At 37.8% G+C, this 24,215-nt stretch overlaps 1 protein-coding gene across 4 annotated transcripts in view; it reads left to right on the top strand.

Moving 5' to 3' along the window:
- Positions 1-24,215, top strand: part of LOC308707234 (extended synaptotagmin-1-like) — a 46,071-nt gene that overhangs the window by 4,103 nt on the left and 17,753 nt on the right. For 2 of the 4 annotated variants that reach the window (XM_081393511.1, XM_081393514.1), the window contains 14 exons: positions 213-338; positions 1,505-1,548; positions 5,864-5,905; positions 6,230-6,325; positions 7,159-7,232; positions 7,565-7,634; positions 7,732-7,818; positions 8,342-8,382; positions 8,536-8,662; positions 11,514-11,672; positions 14,070-14,146; positions 14,563-14,611; positions 16,493-16,564; positions 19,849-19,941. In XM_081393511.1, the coding sequence (XP_081249637.1) occupies positions 213-338; positions 1,505-1,548; positions 5,864-5,905; positions 6,230-6,325; positions 7,159-7,232; positions 7,565-7,634; positions 7,732-7,818; positions 8,342-8,382; positions 8,536-8,662; positions 11,514-11,672; positions 14,070-14,146; positions 14,563-14,611; positions 16,493-16,564; positions 19,849-19,941 (1,157 nt within the window). The remainder of the gene's footprint in view (positions 1-212; positions 339-1,504; positions 1,549-5,863; positions 5,906-6,229; positions 6,326-7,158; positions 7,233-7,564; positions 7,635-7,731; positions 7,819-8,341; positions 8,383-8,535; positions 8,663-11,513; positions 11,673-14,069; positions 14,147-14,562; positions 14,612-16,492; positions 16,565-19,848; positions 19,942-24,215) is intronic. The other 2 variants (XM_081393512.1, XM_081393513.1) reach the window with 1 other exon arrangement.

Genomic DNA, 24,215 nt, shown 5'->3' on the forward strand with positions numbered 1-24,215 from the left:
AATAGCATTGCTTGAAAACATGTAAAGGTTAAAATTATTTATAAAACAGCTTAAGAGCACGTGGAATAAAATAAAGTTCATGTCTTTTTTATTTACTCCTGGGCACAACAAACTCCCTACGCTGATTAACAGCAACATTACCTTACGTAAACTAGCCTACATATCTCAAAATCAAACAGGACTAATCAGCTCTCTTCTGAAAACTTTTACAGGATGCCAGGATCTACTTCGGAAACTTTGTGACAGAGAGTCAGGGATCAACTTAAGGAACATTTTACATCATGTTTGGTTTAAAGAAACACCAGACACAGATGCAATCGAGTCGGAGCCGACAGACGGTGAGTCTCTAGTGATTCATTCAACCACTGTGATTCATGTCCACTTCAGCCTGATGTTTCTTATTCATTGCTTCTGCTTTCAGACTCCGATTCATTTTTAGATTTGCTTTTTTTAAATTCTGATTGATTTGTAAAGAAATCAGATATTCTTTTCTGAACCCGCCATAGTTAGCTGAGTCTGTTTTCTGGTTTGAATATTCTAATTTCTAATGAATATTCTTAATGTCACGTCAGAGCCGATTAGCCCTATACGCACAAAAACGCACAAAAAGGCCCCACATTACTCAAGGCCCCGCCTCCCCCTCGTGTCAAAGCACGTCAATCAATGTTTACAATATCAATGAGAAAATGAAGCGGAACTATCTTTCTGGTCACGAAAAGAGAGAGAAAAAAACACCATGAGAGTTAATTGCGACAACAGTTATCAGGTAGGCCTAGACTTGTGTGCTCTCCTCTCATAGTTTGATGTCAGCAAAGAACAGTAGGCTAAAGTTAAGTTGATGTGAGTTGATTTATTATGTTTAATAAACGACAAAGGACAACAGTGTTTGTTTATAAACTGCAGCTTGGAAAAGATAACCACGTCGCGCGTTAACATGCGTTCATATGCGCGTGTATGAAATGAAAGGCGCACTTACCAGAAACATCTGTTGAGAGTCGGACTCGGGACCAGTACAATATGGGTGTGATGGCACTCCTCATTATAGTTTTAAAACAAGGATGATTATCAAAAATGAAAACTAGTCGTCAGTCAAGGTTTAGTTACAACTATGCAATATGGAAAGCAATGCATTGACATTGACTATTGATAGGCTCCATTGTATTTAAAATGTTGGTAAATAATAACCATCAAGTATCAAGAATTACTTTTATCATTTAAAACACAGTGACATGCTATGGCGCCATTTTAGCTTTTATTCATTCACAGGATATGCATTTTTGATATCAATAATTAATTCAATTTGTACTATTTAAAATGTGAATTCTTGATATTAAGAATTAACTTTTTACTAGTAGCAATGTCAGGATCAGCTCTGCGTCACGTTATTCATGCCAGATCGACTTTTGAAATATATTTATTTCTCAAAATCACAAACCACATTTGACATAAAAATAACATATTTCAAACAATTTTATGAATAAAATATAAATTCTCGTGCTGTCAGCAGGGGGTGCTGCGGTTCCAGCGGCCGTGGAACCAACTTCTGAGGTAAGAATGCATAAAAATGCATCTTTTGATGGGTGAATGAAAATAAACATGCTGTTACCCAGCAAGCAATAGCCGTCTTTTCAACGTCTGGGTTAAATATAGACCCGATATAGTCCGGCTATGTGTAACCCACTTTTAGCCCAAATAACATTTAATCTGGATAAATGTATTTTTTTCCAAAATAACTTGTGAGATGTATGATATTCCATCATGTAAGCAAAGTCTACCGTGATTACAAGTTGTTTGGCTTACTTTATTTTAGGCTACATGTTATAGGCTGTGCGTAGCCACGATTTAGCTCGTATTCAGACCCGGCTATGCGTAACCCACTTTTAGCCCAAATAACATTTAATCTGGATAAATGTATTTTTTTCCAAAATAACTTGTGAGATGTATGATATTCCATCATGTATGCAAAGTCTACCGTGATTACAAGTTGTTTGGTTTACTTTATTTTACATGTTATATGTGTAGGCTGTGCGTAGCCACGATTTAGCTCGTATTCAGACCCGGCTATGCGTAACCCAATTTTAGCCCAAATAACATTTAATCTGGATAAATGTATTTTTTTCCAAAATAACTTGTGAGATGTATGATATTCCATCATGTAAGCAAAGTCAGATGTGATTACAAGTTGTTTGGTTTGCTTTATTTTATATGTTCTATGTGTAGGCTGTGCGTAGCCACGATTTAGCTCGTATTCAGACCCGGCTATAGCCCACTTTTAGTCAAAACTGATTAATTGTAGCCTAGTTTTTTTGCCAGGCAGTGCATGAAATGGTTGATATTCCATCATGTTCGCATTGGTAATGATATCTGCAAGGTTCAATGTGACATTTTACGACATGGTCGATCTGTTGTCACGATTTAGCTCCAAATTGGACGGGCTATATGCGGTCTGCTTTAGCCCACCTGGCGAAATCAAAGCAATCTGGTCTACGTACGGCTTGGCTATAGCCCTGATTCAGACCAGCGAGCTAGTATAAGAATATTAGTCTTAAAAATGTTTTCGCTCACACAGCTTAATGTTTGCTGTCACACATAAACATAACATTCATACACAATCTACGATATGACTGTCATTTCAAATTAAATCAAATGCAGTTGCATTTCTCAACCGCTAGATGGCACAATCGAAACACTACTGAGACATGACTACTAGGACTACTGGCATTGCGCGACTAGATTACTTTAGCCAGATCTCGCGATAAACATTTCCTCCATTTTCAATTTTATTTTACACGAGGCTGCTGTCAGAGAGCAACGGGCGAGCAACACTCTGAAAACCTTCAAATTTCTACTTCGGTCTTGTAAGTATGCGTGTTATTTTTGTTATGTTCATTGTTTAAATTAGTTAGTTGTTATAATGTGTAGAAACCGTGACATTTTAACATTACCATTGCAGAGTACTATTTTTCTCCAACAAGTTAACGTTACTTGCACGTGTTATTGCAACTGTGTGCCCTTAATCTAAAATGTATCTAAATTCAAGGTGGTAAGCATGAAACTATGAAACTTATCATTACTATTTTTTATTACTATTAAAGATACCAATATATTTTTGTTTTTAGATTGGAGTAAGAAATAATAGTTTTTGATTTAATGCAAATTTTCAAAGTATACTTTACATAAAACTTAACAGCAACATAGTGCAACATGAAAAGAAATTATAAAAAAATATTTTTTCCTTTCCAATTAATAAAAGGTAGTGGCAAACAGTAAAGTCTTTAAACTTTATTTAAAAGAATTAAAATATGCAGCATACATTCAGTTTTCAGTGAATTTGTTTCAGATATATGGTGCATAAAAACCGCAATGCTGCTTCTCCATGTTTTGTTTTGACTTTTTTTTTTTTAATTTTGACTTATGAATTTGATATAAAAGTAGCTGGCTACTGTCCCAGATGACCTGAGAGGTCTGCTCTGGATGGTTCATAATGCATCAGAAGATTAGAAATTTACTTTGGCCTTAAAATGTTAATTAATTTAATAACCAGCTGTAGTATTTTGATATGAATTCTTTGACAGACATATAGCCAGTGTAAAAACCTCAGAACTGGAATGATGTAATCCACTTTATTCGATTTCAAGACACTGTTTATCGCAAATTATCCAGCAATCAGTCAACAAAGTACAGCAATTGAATATACAGAACACTTGTCAATGACTACCATTAAATGTCTTGTTACCAACATTCTTCAAAATATATATTTTTTTTGTGTGTGTTCAACAGAAGAAAGCCATACATGTTTGGAACCAAGTGAAAGTGAGTAAATGCTTACATGATTTTTTTTTTAGTGAACTACCCCTATAAGTATCTTTTTATGTTCATTAGAGTTATATGAGTAAGTGATAAAGAATGATTTATAGGGATAGTTCACTTTGAAATAAAATTTTGGCATGTTTTAGCTTACCTTAAGGGCATCCAAGATGTAGGTGTCTTTGTTTCTGAAGTAGTTTCAATTTTGATATTTTTAGGTCAAACTGTCAGTCATATAATGCAGGTCTATATGGTCACTACCTGAAAGAGCAAGATTGTTGTCACGATTTGTTATGATTTCTCTTACATTGAGCGCGCTTTTTGACGTGCCTACATTTGTAATTAAAAAATTTTGGTCAGCAGGAAAAATTGTCTAACGAACAGTTCTGTTTAAAAATACGTACTGAAATCGAACCGAAAGCCTCGTACAGAATGGTTCAATACGTGTATCGTTACACCCCTAAAATATATATGTGTGTGTATATGTGTATATATATATATATATATATATATATATATATATATATATAATTAGTGCATCACCATTATGCAGGCAAAAATGTTTAATTATTGATATTAATTTATTAATAATATTGATATAAATTATATAGTCTCAATCTATATTCCGTTAACTCTATATTGGCCAGCTCTAGTGTGCATCCTAGCAAAAGTGAATGACTGTAATTAGTTAAAAATGATTGTCAACAATGCTTTTCTTGAGCAATAATTTTTTTCTTTTTCTCATTTGGCAGACGCAGTGATGACTAACTTTCCTTCGGCGACTGAATGGGAAATAAAAAATGCAATTTCTGGTCATTTTAAACAAGCACCAGGAAGAGATGGGGGTGGTGGTTTTGGATATAAAGCTAATAATTCATTCTTAAAAAATTTAGTATCTTAAGTTGTTTTACATATTTTCCAATATTTTATTTGTTAATTTTTATGTTTGAATGTTGTCTAAGTTGTTAATATAATTGTTCTAAATAAATCCTTTATATTCAATTAGTTTGGATGGATTTTCATTTATGAGAACCTGTTATATTTGAGTGAAAAGAATCCTTATGCCTCATTTTGTTGTCTATTACATGTATATGTAGTGTAATTGATGACTAGTCTATTCTTGGGCTATGGTTAGACGTCTATTAGAATTTCACTGACAGCCCAAAATCAGCCTTGTTTTAGCCTAGACCCATATTGCCTGTCTATTAGACGTATATATGCAGTCGTTTAATAGCTGTCTAATTGATGACTAGTCTATTCTTGGGTTATGGTTAGACGTCTATTAGACGTATAAATATAGTCATTCAATAGCTGTCTGATTGTCTATTCTTGGGCTATGGTTAGACGTCTATTAGACGTATAAATATAGTCGTTCAATAGCTGTCTGATTGTCTATTCTTGGGCTATGGTTAGACGTCTATTAGACGTATAAATATAGTCGTTCAATAGCTGTCTGATTGTCTATTCTTGGGCTATGGTTAGACGTCTATTAGACGTATAAATATAGTCGTTCAATAGCTGTCTGATTGTCTATTCTTGGGCTATGGTTAGACGTCTATTAGACGTATAAATATAGTCGTTCAATAGCTGTCTGATTGTCTATTCTTGGGCTATGGTTAGACGTCTATTAGACGTATAAATAGTCGTTCAATAGCTGTCTGATTGTCTATTCTTGGGCTATGGTTAGACGTCTATTAGACGTATACATGTAGTCATTCAATAGCTGTCTATTCTTGGGCTATGTTTAGACGTCTATTAGATTTTCACTGACAGCCCAAAATTAGCCTCGTTTTAGCCTAGACGTCTGGGCTGTGTTTAGACGGCTATTAGACGTCTATTAGACGCAAAATTGCTTGCTGGGTATTGTTGTGTTGCTGTATTGTTATGTTATTAATGCATAACGTCCGAATAAGTCTATTTATACAAAGAGAGAAACATTCATTGTATTTATGTAAAACAGATTTGTAAAAAAGAAAATGTAGCGATGTCCAGTATTTTACAGAAAAACAGTCTTTGCGCTTTAAAGTCTGTTATTGTTTTTTCTTTATAATTTCAGGTCAGCTTCCTAGATATGGAGAAGTGTAAAGGTGTAAACCAGGTAATTCAGCAAACAGTTTTGGTTTACATTTGTTTATTAAGATTAAGCTTGTAATGTTAACATGTGAGTAACAGGTTGCCCTGCCCTCACGCCAGTAAACACATCATCAGAGAAGAGAAGAGATGTGAATGAAAGAGGGAGGGGAAGTTGTTTTGAATATGAGGGCACATGAATTTAAACAAAAAGATGTGCAAGGATGAGCTATTTACAATAAATGCTACAATATTCTATAAAAAATAAGAATAGTCCATTTTCGATTTCATGGTGACTTTAATATCAAATAAAAATATGACACTGTCTTTCTCTTCCTGTCTTTTTCTTAAGATTATCCGGATTGTCTGGCCATATATATCTCAGTATTTAAAGAAGATTCTTAGGGAAAACCTTCATAAGTGCGCCGAGATGGAATTGGGTGTCGAGGTCAGACATGAAATCAACACACACACACACACACACACACACACACACACACACACACACACACACACACACACATCGCAACACAAAAAATAATATTCCAGTAACATTAACAATATTCCAGTGTTCATGAGCTGATAATGTAATCATAAAATGTCAAATAAAAAAAAATATTTTAAAATCCAAACAATCAAAGTAAATTTACTGCACACAACGGCTGCCACATATTTAATTTATTTACTCAAGCGCCCGAGGGCATAATCAGGTTCATTTGAACAACAGGCTTATTGCCATAGCAATGGAGTATGAAATCTATACAGTAATAAGAACAATTGGATATACCGGTAGTCAATATTTCAAAACCTTTGGCGATTTTAGGGGATTATTAATCTTCAGAGTCCTAATCCTCAAAAAGTAGGCTTGAACCAGTCCACTTAACAGCACATCCGCAAAACATTTCAGAAACGCGAAGTCAAGAAACTAACTGGAAATTAAAACAATAACCTTATTCATTCCATTTATAAACATTTCGTTTCATAGGAACTGCCTATAAAGTCACTATCCACCGATCCATGTTTTGGTTTTAATGGCACTGAACTTGAACGTTACGGCCGAGCGCCACTAGCCTGTTTTAGTAATCACACAATAACTTGACAATTTAATGTAAATTTTATATCAATATAGGCCTACATATTCTTTTTACTTTTTATTTTTTATGGGAATTTCCTGGTAAAAAAATATTATTTTAAATTTAATTTTGCCTTTCCACGGACCACCTGCAGTACCCTCAGTTTGGGAATGGCCGTTCTACAACATAACTTTTCTTCATTTTACAGCCAATAGAGTTGGATGGAGTGAGGATTCTTCCAGAAAGTACAACAAATAAAATTCTGCTTGATGGTTACGTCAGGTGAGCATGCATCTATTTACTGACTTGAAATTGAGATATATTTGAGCCTCTCATGCAATCATGAGGCCTTATAATGAGTGAATTGTCTATTGTCTGTCAGTGAGTGATTTAAAAGTTATGTGTAAAAGTCTATATTTCACAAGCTGACAAAACCTGACTGTCAAACCTCAGCCAACTCAGATTTGTAACATTACATGAGTGTATATCCTATTTAAAGACTTCATTTTTGTTTAGTTTTCCATCAAGTTTTAGTTGTTAGCCGGAACAAATTCAACAGAATGGTTCAAGAGTTAAAAGCAACCTAATGTTTCCTCTCCGCCATCTTTTTTTAGATACCTCGGGGGTGCCAATATAGCCTTTGAGTATGAGAATCATGAATATGTTGCTTTGAAGAACTTACAGGTGAGATTATGTGTTGCGAGATGTGACAGTTCATTTGATACATGGTCCCACTGTAGAAATTAAATATTGAAAGATAATTACATTTGCATTCTTTCAGTTTCAAGGAATGATTCGTGTGATTTTGGAGCCGATAGAAGATTTACCATTCTTCAGTAGTGTGTCCATGTACTTCCTCAAAAGACCTGTGAGTGTCTCAAAAGATAATAAAGATCCTTTATTTTTAAGAGTTTATGAAACATCAAGGTTCTTCTATGGTTGACTATATGATTCTTTGGAACTTAAAACATTTTTGACATTACACTATCTCCCAGTTGACAGACAAGTCTTGAGCTATAGTTCCAGACTAAAATGCATGTTTGAACTAAACATGTTTTAACTGAAAGCAACTTGCACTGACATATTTCAAGATATGTCAGTGCAAGTTGCTTTCAGTTAAAACATGTTCAGTTAATAATGTTTTTTTTTTTCCTAAGGCACGTTTATAAAAGCTACTTAAATGTCCTAATTGAACAAAGGCCTAATCCTGGCTTAATCTGAGCCTATAGGTTCTTCAGATTTGAAGCTCCATTGAACTTTAAAATGTTCTGCATTAGTCATCTTGCAAGTGTGTACTGATCCTTATACTGTCTTTATTCTTTCATTAGTGCTTGAATTATGTAATCTTAATAATGTTATGTAATCTTCTCCTTTTTCCTCCTTGTTGTTAGGAACTGATCTTTGAAATGCCCTTTTTGACCAAGACTGCCAAGTGAGTTTCATTCATTACACATTACACATAGTGACACACACAATAACATGTTATTCAGTTCAGTACACTCACTGTCTTGATCGACTTCCATTTCTTTTCTTTTGTTTTAATATATTTAACACTCTGTCCCTGTTCCTTTTCTCACTATTTCAGCTGCTTAGCCAACTTTAAAAAAAAGCTCATGGACTTGATTTGCTCGGTAATGGTTTTTCCCAATCGATGCACTTTTCATGGTGTGTCAAACCCGTATGTGGGAGAGTTGAATAAACCGTTGGCCCAGGTAACCTTACAGACCTTACACACACATCGAATCAACATACTGTACAGTGACCAAATCTCAAAAGTTAGGGCTCAGTTAAATGTTTTAATGTTTTTGAAAACATGTCTCTTATGCTCACCAAAACTGCATTTATTTGATCAAAACTTCAGTAAAACAGATTTTTTTTCTTTTTTTTTTTCTTTTGATTTCTCGGACCTACATATGTGAATTTTAAAGATGAACTTAACTGGAATTTGAGTAAAGGTGATATAACAGATATATTTTATTTATTCTCATTGGTACAATTTTTTTAAATGGCAGAATTTGTTAAAAGGGATAAAATAGTACGTTGAAAATGTTGTTGTTGTTGTTACACGGGTGCCACCATGTTGGATTTCAACATTCGGCTACGTCACTGGCATGGAAAGCTACTCCGTTGCTAACCAACACTTAGAGCAGCCATAGCATGTAAATAGTCTGAGGCTAGCTGACATGGCAGAGGAAACAGAAACCCCAACAGGTTTTATTATTAAAGGGATACTCCACTTTAAAATGAAAAAAAAAAAAAGACAGTTTCTGGTCTCATTGACTTCCATAGTAGGAAAAAAATATACTATGGAAGTCAATGAGACCAGAAACTGCCTGGTTACTGATATTCTTCTAAATATCTTCCTTTCTGTTCAGCAGAGGAAAGAAATTCATACAGGTTTGAAACAACATGAGGGTGATTAAATGATGACAGAATTTTCATTTTAAAGTGGAGTATCCCTTTAAATGTTTTATTATTAAAATTGACTACAAGTCTAATGCATACTCGAATCCTTGATATTCGGCTTAGGGGAAAAGATCCCTGATGTAGTTCACTGCACAGGATGGGATCGGAATCCTATTCCTCCTTTCCAAATACCCCCTCGCCCAAAGAGCGCTGTTAACCTAAACAGTCTGAGAAAAGGATATAACAAGTTAGCCTAGGCGAGCCCAGTCGCCAATTTGTAAAATACACTGTTACATACCTGCTACTTATGGGGCGCTCCAGCGTCTCAGCTTGGACATCCCTTAGAGATAGCATAGCCACCTCCAACACGTCTCTCTCACCGCACAGCATCCGAAATGAACGGTGTATGGTGATGCATTTTTTGCCGATCAATAAATGTTCCAGGTTGACCTCTCTGCAACAGATCGATTACGGTGCAGTGTCAATGCTCCGGCAGCGCCCGCACCCACACCAGTCACTTCGGCCCAAACGATCCTGTACTGTAGGTGGAGCCTGAAACTGATCGTCCTCCATGTGGTGGTAGTCAGATACTACTGGCCTGTCCCTCACAGGCTCAAATGCGTAACCCATGCCATTAAAATGACTAATTTTCGTGTGTATATAGGACCTGCAGCTGCAGCTGCTTATATACCTTCACAGGTCCTACCATGCCAGTGACGTCATCGAAATTGCCAGCGTTATTATACTAACAAACGCAATTTTTGTGTTGCTTAAAAAAAGCTATATTGATATTTTCCATTTCAGTTTTTATTGTAATTTACTTTTAATTGTCATAAACAACACGTTATCAACGTTGATTCTTTAAGTGTTACCAGAAATCTAAATCTTGCTGACTCCAAACTTTTGAAAGGTAGTGTTCTGTGCCACTTTTGCAGAATTTTTTTTCCATCGTTTTTAAAGGTGCTCTAAGCGATGCCGGGAGTCATAACTTCTTGTTGACGTTCGAATTATCAAACAAAACGGAGGCTAGCTAGACCCTCCCTCCTCCTCATCCCGTCTCCTCCCCTCCCTTCCGGCATAAAGGAAAGTCAAAGTAGTCACTACAAACAAATTAAGTTTTACTGATACTTCATTCAATGTGTAATGTCGCCAAGTTAGATAAATGCTTTTATATATTGCAAAACAGAATGCAGAAAAAGAGAAACATTATCTTAAAACCACCTGAGGTTATAACTATAGCTCCCATACAAGGATGCAATAATAGCAAGATAACGTTAGCTTCGCGTTTCCCAGTGAGCATAAACAATGGTGGCGTCGTAAACAAATTTAGTCAGTTGTCAATAGTCTATAAATGAACATTCAAATTCATAGCAAACAGTGGATGAAAACAATCATTCACACAAATTGTCGCCCTACTGTGAATTTGCTTGATCATTTACAATAGAGAGATTGATCGCTAGCTGCTGCTGACTGCATAGTTCTAGCTAATTACATCCTTGTGTTGGTTTGGCGAACATGAACGTCTATTTAGAAAAATGGATTTTCCTGTTCTGCAAAAACAGAGCTGAATGTCGGATTGGAAGCCCTTCTGCCGGCGGAGTTCTCGCCACCTTTCGAAGGTTTTTCCGATGTAAATTCAGTACTTAAATTCGGCGCTTTCCTTATCCTGTGTCGACCATAATTCAAACTTTCCTCTTCATGCTTCTCTCTCCTCCACACCCCCTTCATGTGTATGCGCACTAACCCCCCAAACCCCACCCTCAAATACCTCTTGTCAGTTAATGGCTGGAACACTGCTTGTTGTGTTTCGTGGTGCAGGTGAGCCCAGTTTGTTTTTATTGCCGTCTGTGGAGCCTGTGGTGTCTAGAGAGACCGCTTTTTTACAGTGTGTTCAGGGGACAGGCAGCTAGCGGATAGTGAGGAGATGTTTGCTGGATGTGACAAAAAAACGTTTTGGCCTAAAAAACGTGTGACATCACTTAGAGCACCTTTAATGCAGAAGTAGCTGAAGTATCAGAAGTATCTGAAGCATTGCTTTCCATAAAACATAATGGTACCATGTAATTAGTTATTTTAATTTAGGAGTAATGCAGTAATGAAACCGTTCCCTGCTATGCAGTCTTTCATATTCTGTGCATATTTCTTTTTTTATTCAAGGGAGTTGTGCGTATTCACCTGTTGGAGGCCGGCCATCTGAATGTGGAAAACCCTGTGCCTGGTGTGTCTGCGATGTACGCAAAGCTCAGATTCCAGGAACAAACCTTCATATCACATTTGGACAAACCAAACAATCCCAAATGGCATGAAATATATGAGGTGGGTAAAAATTACACTACATTGCAATATAAACAAAAGAAGTGTTCGTTGTCTTTTGACTTCCGGTCTGTATTTTCACAGCGATCTTGTGTATTTATGAATGAACGGCTCGTTTTAAAATATACAGTTTTTTCGATTGCTAAACGACAGTGAGCACAACATGAGTCACATGTGCAAAACTCTAACTACAGTCTGCGAAGCAGCATGAACACAGTTCATGTGGACCAAACTCTAGTTCGTTTTTCATTGCTTGAACACAGTTTTCAAAACTCTACACACTTATCTTATGACTTTAACCACAACCTGCACAACACTGTGTACAGCACTTTGTTCAAATGCTAACACACTGCTGTCAAAACTGTGAACCACACATTCAAAACAGAATAGATTTCAGTGGCCTGATGCTAGAGAGAGGCAGGATTAGCCCCTCAATTATTTGTTCGAAATACAGTATGTACTTTTAGTTTCTACCTTTTTTTTCTCATTACTGTAATTCCGTAAATTACTACAGACTATTGAAGCAAACTGCTAATTTTCATTTACCTTACAGTAATATAACCTATAATATTAAGACATCTGCCTACAAACATTAGAATCCTCATGATAACTTTCGTTAACTTTACATTAAGTAAATCACCTTCAAAAGCTAATTACTCCTGGACAGCGATGCCATACAAATATACAGAGTGACCACAAAAATAGAAGTTCAAAGACAATATTCTGAGGATGGTGGCGCCCTCGTTTCTCTGGCGCATAAGGTCTATACAGGGGGGAGGGGATCAGTCCGGGAGTGCAGAGACGGCTCTGCGTGAGTGGTATTTACGACAGTAATGTTAAATACAAGTACTTGTTTGACAAAAACAGAAACTGCATAGTATGCCTTTAAATGTCTAATCATTTACGCCGCTTTTTGTCATTGATAACCCACGCTGTTAATGTAGGTGTGTCTTTGGTGTTTCATACGGTGGCCGAGAGAGCTCAACGCGCTGCAAATGAAGAAAACACATGCAAACAGAAAAAAACACATGCAAACAGAAAAAAACACATGCAAACAGAAAAAAACGCATGCAAACAGAAAAAAACACATGCAAATAGAAAAAAAACACATGCAAATAGAAAAAAACCCACCAGCGAATAAGAAAACATCTTAATCAGTTTTACAACTCGCGTGCGTCCCAATACTCACAACACAACCAAATACGGAAACGCGCTGCAATTACAGAAACGCGCTGCAAAAGTTCACAACAAAACCAAATACAGAAACGCGCTGCAAATAGGACAGAACACAACGGAAATGTTTCCGGGGAACCCAATAAGTGACGGACGGACGGCTAGGACGTGCTTACAGCCTACAGCTGTCTACTTTTATTATTTATTTATTTTTATATTTTTTGCAAAACATACAAAGATGACAGGTTTATGACATACAACTTTGTATACAATATACAAAATGTATTTGCGATATGTTCAATGTCATAAGAATACTAAAAAGAACAATGAGCTGAAGACTAAAATAAATAAATAAATAAATAAAAAAGATAGAGAAAAAGAACGAGGAAAAGACATTAATCTATACTAACCAGTTATATACTATAATACTATAACTAATCAGTTACATTGAACACATTTTGTCATGTTATGTTATAATAAGTTTCATAAGAAATGTTAGAATGTAGCTATAGGTCCAAATATGAGACGGCAAGTTTTAAAGTTGAGACACTCACACAAAGATATAACACATATTTTAAAAACTTTGTTGTATAAAATGTATATTTATTTGCAACAGTTATGTTAACAGCATTAATACTATACTGGTAAGAACAGCTATTCAGCTGATGGACACGCGCTGCGTTGTCATGGGAACATCCCAGGTGAAAATAATGAGGAAATTACGTTGTCTTTCGTTGCTCCCTTCATCAACATAATGGCACACAAGTGCCCCGCTCACTCCAAAGTGCCCAATTCAAGGGCTCTGCCGTCTGCCCTTTCAAGAGAGTATAACGTTAGGGCATAGGTAAAGCCAGAGCCCGTGTCTCTCTGGTAAAACTCGCGAGCCGTCCGTCCATCACTTATTGGGTTCCCCGGAAACATTTCCGTTGTGTTCTGTCCTATTTGCAGCGCGTTTCTGTATTTGGTTTTGTTGTGAACTTTTGCAGCGCGTTTCTGTAATTGCAGCGCGTTTCCGTATTTGGTTGTGTTGTGAGTATTGGGACGCACGTGAGTTGTAAAACTGATGAAGATGTTTTCTTATTCGATGGTGTTTTTTTTTCTATTTGCATGTGTTTTTTTTCTGTTTGCATGTGTTTTTTTCTGTTTGTATGTGTTTTCTTCATTTGCAGCGCGTTGAGCTCTCTCGGCCACCGTAGTTTCATGCTTGAGTGTATGTCTGTCTGTCAGGTCATCATTCATGATATTCAGCAGCTAGAGGTGGAGGTGTTTGCTAGAAATCCTGATGGAGATTATTCTATGGGCAGGTACTATATCACTGCTTTTCATCTCCCGTCATTCCGTTTCTCATTTACTCTATAAAAGGAGGAATATCTTTTATGTTTTAACATTATAAGCGAATAATCCTTTTTCTTGCACTAAAACAATTTATATTGAGGATATCTTGTTTTTTTAAAGTGTTTCCATAGTGGATTAAATTTATTCCATTTTTTTACATTTATTCCAAAAGTTTCTTAAAAATGTACTTTTTCGTATATGACCTCTTTTATATAGATCTGTTCCAGATTTTCATCTTCTGAACAGTTACAGTGTCCTACCATAAGCCATCATTACCATAAAATCATGATTTGTGTTTTTTACTGTTTGCTGATCTGTATTGTCATCCTTGTATTGATTCTCTTTATTCTTTTTATTCTCTCTTTATTTTTTATTCTGTGTTCAGGACAGAAATAGACTTGGGGATTGCCAGGAGATGTAACACAGTTGATAAGGTGAGATTATTTAGATAGTGTGTGTGTGTGTGTGAGTGTGTGTGTGAGTGTGTGTGTGTGTGTGAGTGTGAGTGTGAGTGTGAGTGTGAGTGTGAGTGTGAGTGTGAGTGTGAGTGTGAGTGTGAGTGTGAGTGTGTGTGTCTGTGTGTCTGTCTGTGTGTCTGTCTGTGTGTCTGTCTGTGTGTGTGTGATCTACAAACCACTAGCTTTACACCAATTAACTACAAACCACAAAACCAATTGCAATTATTATTTATAAATAAAATGATCACATGGCTGAATGCTTGATTCTGTTTGCTTCATCAAGGCATTCCGCAGTCAAATATTTGAATGACGCAAAACTTTATTTTTCAGATTTTTTTTCCTCATTTCATACACTAACACTTTTCAGTATTATAGAAATGTTAGTCGAAAAACTTAAGAAAATAAAGACATTTTGCCCTAGTAACTGACTGAAATAAATACAAAGTTCTGTCATGAAACTCAGCTTACAGCTGATTGGTTCCTGTCACATCAGCAGCCAATGAGCTCGCTGCTCAACATTCAAATACTTGGTCAGCATTTTCTGTTACAGTTTAACTGCTACTGTACTGTACAGCATTTACTGTTACTGTGCAGTTAGCCTGGTTAAAACCAGACCATTCTCAGTAGTAACTGAGTTATGGTCTGGCAAAGCTTCATTAATAACTAATTTCCAAAGGGGCGTCACCAACGGACGTCGCTCAAATGCCTCTGGGCACAATTGGATAGACCTAAAACCAATCAGAGCTATTGTCATCGTGTAAAGCCATATGCTGCGTCCCAATTCACCAGTTACACTACGCCATAAAAGTATGTACACTTTTTGTGAAGAAAAGGTATTTACTTTTGAATGTGTAGCAAAAAAGTAGGCAAGCTTTGGGACATACTACTTCGTCATCTTTATCGGACGGATCTGTCGCGTGCATCCCGTCATGTAAACTGCCCTGTCAATCATTGTGTCACAGTTAAAATCCTCTATTAAATCTAATTTAATTTCCTACCGTTTCGGAGAGAAATGTAGTAGCACGTTCATCTGCCAGTGGGTCTTTCATGGAGACTGTCCTCATGTGTTTGCAATTTGAATATAATAATGCATTTAAACGTTGGTGCACTCAAACCACGGATGTCGCTTAAATGCCTCTGGGCGCAATTGGATTGACCTAAACCAATCAGAGCGATCGTCATCGTGTAAATCCCACCTCAATGTTTCTGATTGGTGCCGCGATTTCAACGGATTAGAAATGGGCTTGAATGAGCTCTTTGCCAGACTACCTGCAGAGCAAATCTAAATTTGCCGGAAGTTGTCTGGGTTTTCCCAGGCTACTGTGCAGTTTCAGTAGTGGAGGAAATTTTTATTCTTTCCAGACTCGTTCATTTTCAGTTCGTTCATCAAAATGATTCGTTCAGATTCGTTCACTGATTCCTTCAGTGATAATTTCTTCATATTACATAAATACTGCAGCAGGTGGCGAAAAAGAGTGTATTTTATGCTATGTCTTAACAAACATATTTACTTGTTACAAAAAAAATGATTTGGCTTTTTTAAAATGTGTGCCTTATTTACTAAATTAATAGAATAAGTCTGAATAAGTGGTTCAGATGATCAAAGGTTTGCTTGCATAATTAACATTTTAATTGTTTGGTCAGACATACACATTCATACACATTCATACACATTCATAAATCTAAACGTTGAGTTATGTCCTGTATGTCACTTTGAAAGGGTTGATTTTGCAATAATGACCAGCTTATTTATTGAATATTTATGTATTTTTATCATGTATTTCATTATGTCAGTCTCTTAGGTTTATTGTAGAATTTTGCTTGGGTGATTAATTGCTGTTCATGTCCCCTTCTTAGTGGTTCCCTTTGAAGGACATTCACAATCCCACAGGACTTGTTCACATCAGACCGGACTGGCTGACACCAGGGGTAGGAGAAAAAAATCGATCCATCGATGCATTGTGATTCTCTCTCCAACGATACTGGATTCTGAAATCTGAAATTCTCAGAATCGATTCTGAGCTTAGTTTTTAACCAGATGTGTGAGGATGCTGAGTTTGCTTAAGAAACACCCGTATTCTGCTTGCTTCCGATTCCTCACACACATACACCACTCGAACCTTCCGTAAAATAATCTTTCATAAAGTTCGGAAAGGTTGAAGAAAATTACAAGGAAATTTACAGGCTTCATTGCACAGGATTTGCTGTGAAAGACCCGCGCTTTGTTTGATGTTACACTTGAAGTTTGATGTCTCGCCCGTCGGTATTTTCCTTACAAAGGCTCTACGAAGTCATCATTTATGTGGTTTGGAATGCAGTGGACTTATATATTTAAAATATGAACCTCATTAACAGAAGGCTGCTTTCAATTCATCGTGCGCTTTGTTTGTGTAGACTGCTCGCGCATGCGGCTGTGCGACTCCGTGTAAGCGGTTTAATGTACTTGTGCAAAATTAACGTAAACACAGCCAGTTATGGGTGAAAAGTAGATAAAGAATTGTTCTGGAATCAGATCGTAACTCCCAGAATCGGAATCGGATCAGATCGTGAGGTGACTAAAGATTACCACCCCTAGCTGACACTAGGCAAAAAAGAACAGGTGAAAAGGTTCTATAACACCGTACAAACACAGAACATAGCGGGGTTTCTTGGAAATGGGTGTGCTATGTTTTCCACAGATGCAAACAATGTGCTCATCTACTCCACCTTTTAACAAAACATCTTTTAACGAGATAGAAAGCTTACTTTACACACTTGACAAAAAGAGCAACTGCAAACAGGAGTTCCCTTTCGAGAGGTCTCTCGTATTGCATTAGGCTAGCTAACGCTATGGGAAAACTCCTTTTCTCAAGAATATTGAAGTCAAATTTTTGCAGCTGCACAGCAGACACAGATGAGCGACCAGCGTGGTCACTGACTGTGCTGCAGCAACCACACGAACCTATGATGAGGCGGCTCAGATGATACGATATTCCATACAGTTCTGGTCCTGGCTAAACTCAAACTACGGTTACATACATTATAAAGGACTTGGCCCCGTTTTAGGCCCATTCCTTGGTTCCCTGTATGAAGCTCGTCAGGGGACTGGCTTCTATTAGGATTCATAACTTAACTCTTCTATGGGTCTCAGGCATCTAGCCTTGGGCTACAGTATGGAGTAAAGTTTAAGCACACACGACGTTTTGATGGGGGTTCCCATAGCGTAAGCTAGCCTTACGCAATACAAGAAGCCTCTCGAAAGGGAACGTCTCGGTTACTAAAGCCCCGTTCACACTACAAGCGACAAAGCGACATGATACCATTCATTTCAGTAAGGAGCGGGCGATTTCCGGCGCCACAGTGACTGTTGGCGACTGGATGGGGCGTGTCCGTGGATGGGGGAAAGTTGAGATCTGTTCAAATGAAGAGCGACTTTCGGGAGCGACAACCAATAGGAGTGAAGTCAGTAGGGTGCGCGTGATTCGTCACTCTTCAGTGCCGAGTCCGACCGAGGCAAGATGAATGAGAAGTTTATTTTAGCAGTCAGAAACTGTCCAATAATTTATGATATGTCTCCGTGTACATACAGTGGTACTTGCCGTGCTGACTCCGAGCCTGAATGGTTTCGTGAACTCAGATAGACCAGTATTTGCCCATTTGCTGCAGTTAGATAGCAAAGAGCACTCGCTGTTTCTCATTCATCTTTAATATTATGCATTTTATGTACTGATTCCATTTATATTTTGACTTTTCCTTCCAAAATGTTAGCTTGTAGCGGCAAGAAAACAGATTTGTTGTCTACAACATGGAGTAACATCTGTGTATGTCACTCACAAACATTACTAGGAAACCAGTAGTGGGAACGCCCACTAGCGACCTCACCACCAGCCACTGGTGACATGCAGCGACAAAGTCGCTTGTAGTGTGAACGCAGCTTAATATAACCCCAGTTTCCTGAGATGACGGAACGAGTGTTGCGTAACCCTCCGTGCTACTGTGTTTTGATCAGGGGATCGCTTCAGGCAATTGTAACAAATTAATTGCAAATTCTTGCCGCTGCACAGCCAATGACCACGGTGGTCCCTTATCTGTGTCTGCTGTGCAGCTGCACTGCGTTTTAAAAATGTGACTTCAATATTTTCGAGAAAAGGAGTATTCCCATATAACCTTACGCAATACTTGTTCCCTAATCTCAGGGAACCCCAGGTTATGTTAAAGGGTTAGTTCACCCAAAAATGAAAATTCTGTCAGTAATTACTCACCCTTATGTTGTTCCAACCATGCAAGACTTTCGTTCATTTTCGGATCACAAATTAAGATCTGAGAGCTGTCTCACTCCTCCATAGGCTTTCAGAGGGACCCAAACTCGTCGGCCCAGAATAGTTATTAAAAACATCGTTAAAATAGTCCAAGTGACTACAGTGGCTCTACATTAAGTTTATCATGCGACGACAATACTTTTTGTGCGGAAAAAACAACCAAAATAACGACTTTATCCAACTATTAGTGTTTTTCAATGTGGGCCTCTGACGAGAGTTCACAAGAGCGCCAGGACGCATGCGCGAGAACAAGATGACGTCCCGACATTGCCGGAAGCGCAAAACGGTCTGTTTATAAGCAGAGGAAGACGCGCGCTGTATGTAAGCTATTGAATTCGACACTTATTGTGATTTAGGTCTTGATGATGTCGGGACGTCATCTTGTACAGTAGATGGCGGTAATACTCCCAAGGAGTGAGCAGCCAGTAACAAGTAGTAGTAGAAGAAGAACGCCGTAATCTCAGTTCTTGCGCATGCGTCCTGGCGCTCCCGTGAACTCTCGTCAGAGGCCCACATTGAAGAACACTAATAGTTGGATAAAGTCGTTATTTTGGTTGTTTTTCCCCACAAAAAGTATTGTTGTCGCATGATAAACTTAATGTAGAGCCACTGTAGTCACTTCGACTATTTTAACGATGTTTTTAATAACTATTCTGGGCCGACGAGTTTGGGTCCCTCTGAAAGCCTATGGAGGAGGGAGACAGCTCTCAGATTTCATCAAAAATATATTAATTTGTGATCCGAAGATGAACAAAAGACTTATATGGTTGGAACAACATGAGGGTGAGTAATTACTGACAGAATTTTCATTTTTGGGTGAACTAACCCTTTAACAACCAAGACGTTTTAACATGAGCTATCGCTCCGCCCTACTTTGCACTCATTTTTTTTCTCTCTTTCTCTCATGTTCTGAAGATAAATAAGTGGACCATGGGGAATAGTAAAAACAAAGAGCCACACTCAGAAGCCATCTTGGATGTGTATTTGGACCAGGCTGAGGGACTTCCTGTAAGTAATACTCTCACATCATCTTCCTGCTGTAATCTTTGTTCTAACACACAACAAAAAACTTAATTTAGCATCATTTATAAGCTGTTTTCTTCATGGGGACAAAAAAATTGTCTCCATAAGGACATGGATTTCAGATTTTGCCATCATTGTGGGGACATTTTGTCCCCATAATTTAGGGTTTACCAAGACAAACACACACACACACACACACACACACACACACACACACACACACACAATAGTTATGCTCACCAACCCTGCACTTATTTAATCAAATACACTGGAAAACAGGAATATTGTGGAATATTATTGCAATTTAAAATAACTTTTTTCTATTTGAATATATTTTAAAATGTAATTTATTCCTGTGATCAAAGCTGAATGTTCAGTATCATTATTCTTTATGCACATTTTGGGAAATACGGTTGACCACAGATAATAATTGATATTGGACAGATAATACAACTCCTTCCTCAGTTCTAAAACATAATGTGGATTTCATAATGTGGATTTCTGTCTAGATATGCAATAAACGTTTGGCAAGAGAAAACCTCAAAAAGGTTAATTATAGATCAAATAAGACAGAAACACACCCGTTCACCGGTCATTTTCCTCAGCTGTAGGCAAAGGCAAGTTTCAAATCAGAGCTTCTCCTGGGAGACTAGCGCTAAATTAGCCTATAGTTTAGCGCCATCTACTGTTTTAGAAGAGGAAGTTGCTCAACTGCATTTGTGAGAAAATCTGCCTGCACACATTTGTGAGAAAATCTGCCTGGACGCATTTGTGAGAAAATCTGCCTGGACACATTTGTGAGAAAATCTGCCTGCACGCATTTGTGAGAAAATCTGCCTGGACACATTTGTGAGAAAATCTGCCTGGACGCATTTGTGAGAAAATCTGCCTGGACACATTTGTGAGAAAATCTGCCTGGACACATTTGTGAGAAAATCTGCCTGCACGTATTTGTGAGAAAATCTGCCTGGACGCATTTGTGACCTTTGTGCTTGCACATTGGTTTCTTTTTGTTTGCGAGTCGAGATTTCCTTTGCAAAGCGGATCGAGTTTGTTTGCGAGTCGAGTTTTCCTTTGCGAAGTAGATTGAGTTTGTTTGCAAAATGCTGGATTTGTTTGTTAAATTATGGCACATATTTCGCTCCATATTAACTTAGTTCAAGTTCACTTGTGCATGAATTTGCGTCATTTTGTGCAGATATAATTTGTAATATTATGTTTATTTTTAATATATCTGATTAATCTCATATAGGATGCGTTTCTTTTAGATAAATAACGTGCTAGCAAAGTGCTCCAGTTGAAACGGTAGCAGATTCATTCAGCGCGTGCAGTTGTTCCAGGAAGAGCGCGTCACACATTCTAAGCGCATATGAGGCGGCGTTGGTGACACGTTGTATTAGTAGTTATATTTGATTATTAAATAATTAATTTAATTATCAATCACATCGAAACATTTTACAATCCTATTAGCCCTTTATTTATATTTAAAACCATTCTCATTGATTTGGTGAGGATTATAGCGTTCTGAGCAGCATTTGCACACTGTCATGCTGTTGGCCATAGCCACTGCAGTAGACGCATATCGCAGTATTATGGCTAACGATTAATCGATTAATTGATCGTTAATTTAAATGACGATCGATCATAGGAATTTGTGAAAATTGACATCCCTAAATATAACGACTCAAATTGCAGTTTGTTCGTCACATAAAGCTATCATATGAATAAATAACGATATTAATATAACGGACGAGTCGTATTAGATCACTTTTATGATACTTTTGTGATGTTTTTTTGTCTTTTATTATTTTTTGCGTGACAGCCCCCAGTAGGCTAATGTTACTCATTCACTTTCATTACATCGACAAGAAGAGTCTCCATTAGGCTAACTTACATGTTCAAAAATGTCCCTTTGTCTTCCACGGAAAGTAAACTTAAGGATTTGAACATGAAGGTGAGTAAATGACGTCAGAATTATCACTTTTGGAAGAACTAGTCCTAAAATGCATTTCAAGGCTGAGATTATGCATCGTCTGCAGAGATAACGTTAACGTTACTTACACAAAATAACATCTAAAGCGCATGTGACGAAGACAATATCTTTATGAACTTCAGAAAAATATTTATTAGATGATAGCCTATTAACTAACAGGCAGACAGACAGACAGTTCAAAAACAAAACAACCCCAATTCTTACTAACTTACCATGATAAAGTGCATTTAAACAGATCCAGCAATAAAATGAAGACAAAACATTATCTGTCTGTATAATGTTGGCCACTGAGAGTATAATGGAAATATAATTAACCACAAACCAACATGAGACTTAAAGTCTTTTAAATATATGATTCTCTCTTCTCTCTTATTTTGGTATAGAATAAAATACCAGTTCAGGGTTCCTCTTTCAGCTGTTTTTGCAGCCAACTGCACAACATACTGCAGGCATTACTGAGACCGTCGGTCGCAAAGATGGCGGCGCAAAGCTACAGTGACGTCATGTGAATCGAATGAATAGTATCAGAGCCCGTCTACGGAGAGCCTGCCCACTCCCTATTAAAGGGATACTTCACCTCTGGGAAGATGAATGTGTATTTAAAATAGGTCATTTAAGTAGAAGAAATGTGGAGAAATTTTTGAATTTGGAGCTTTCTAGACTGAGAAAAGCCAGAAAATGTATTTTTGGCTTATGTGGATGAAAGACAACAACTCCCAGAATGCACTTGCTTCGCTGCCTTAGGAGGCCACGCCTACCGGTTAGAGAGCACAGTTGAAAACAACAAGGCTAGCCTAATGAGTTTGCCAGGGATTTAGAGACCCAAAATGTCCGGGATTCGGCTTTTGCGTTCTACAGTCGCCATTCATCATGTTTACTGTGGCGAGCACGAGCAGGACGAGGCTGACGGCCGCGGGAGAACGGCGCGAGGCCGGTGGTGTCATTACTGAGACACGCCGGGTCTCGCATCTCTCACGGAGGAGCGGGAATTTTCTTAGCAAGGGTAAAGCGGCTAAAGCGCACATCAACCGATCACTTGTTTAGCATTCATGTAAACACTACAGTCAGATTCACCGATCGGAATTAATTCAGTTAGATTGAAACGAGAGGTGTGCATGTAAACAATGAATAGCGACCGCAGAACGCAAAAGCCAAATCCCGGACATTTTTAACAGTCTCGCCCGCCGGACATATCCGGGAAAAGGAAGATGGTAACCCCTACTTACTCAACTTTCTCCTATTATTCAGCTTTCTCCACAGAACAAGAGCATGCTATCTTAGCTTCCAAAGAAAGACGGCTGATACTGTGTACATTCTGTGAGTGAGATCCCACCCTGTATGGGCGGGTTGTAAACATGCGAAACAACGCCTTCTACTGGCTGTAGTCTTTAGCCTCTGGACAGAAAATCCTCCGATGACGCAAAATGGCGATTTTTGCGTCATCGGAGGATTTTTTCCAGACAAAAAATACATAAATCTCTCCTCTCAGGGGGATATGAGGGTGGAAAGCACGGTAATTCGAAAATACTACAGGTTTTCTACTAATACAAAGCTTAATGCTAAATCCTGAAGTAACCCTTTAAGCTCTATTGTACCGAATTTTGGTTGTAGTACCACCAGAGTTCCACTGGGGGCGATCGCCATGAGTGCAAAATGAATGGGAGTCAATGGGGCTAGACGGCTAAATTTGTCTCTTTCACCCAATTGCCGTTGAGAAATCTCAGATCTGATTGTAGATTTTGCAAGTTCAACATGGGTTTTAGGTCGAAAGTTGAATGAACGAGTACTTATGTAGTTTTGATTTCTTACAGGTTGAGTTGTTGTTGCCCATAACACGCTAGCATTCTGCTAATGACGTCAGCATTCTGACGTCATTGACATTTTAAAAGAATTTTTAAAGCAAACTAGAAAAGTGCATTTCCGGAGGAACTGCAAAGTGTGCTTGCTCTGGTGCGGTTCACTAACGTTAGCAGGTAGTGGATAAGGGTGCGTTGAAGTTTGCTTGATGTGAGAATTTCAACAATAGTACTTTTTTCAAGATTGTGCATATAAAGTTAGGCAAGGCCAAACAGCGTTATCCATTTTGTTGCGATTGCATCGCTAGAGTAAGCTAATAATGAAACTGATAGCGTTCTTCATTTAATTACAATATGAGGACTGACGGTAGGCTATAAAAATCAGCGTTTCTGTGTAGGTGATGACAGTCTTCATTTACTGTATCCAATAAGCCAATACAAAACTTACCCAGCTGTTCTGTGGTTGAGTG

Source organism: Scardinius erythrophthalmus (genome assembly GCF_964197995.2).
Source record: "Scardinius erythrophthalmus genome assembly, chromosome: 18".
NCBI lineage: Eukaryota > Metazoa > Chordata > Actinopteri > Cypriniformes > Leuciscidae > Scardinius > Scardinius erythrophthalmus.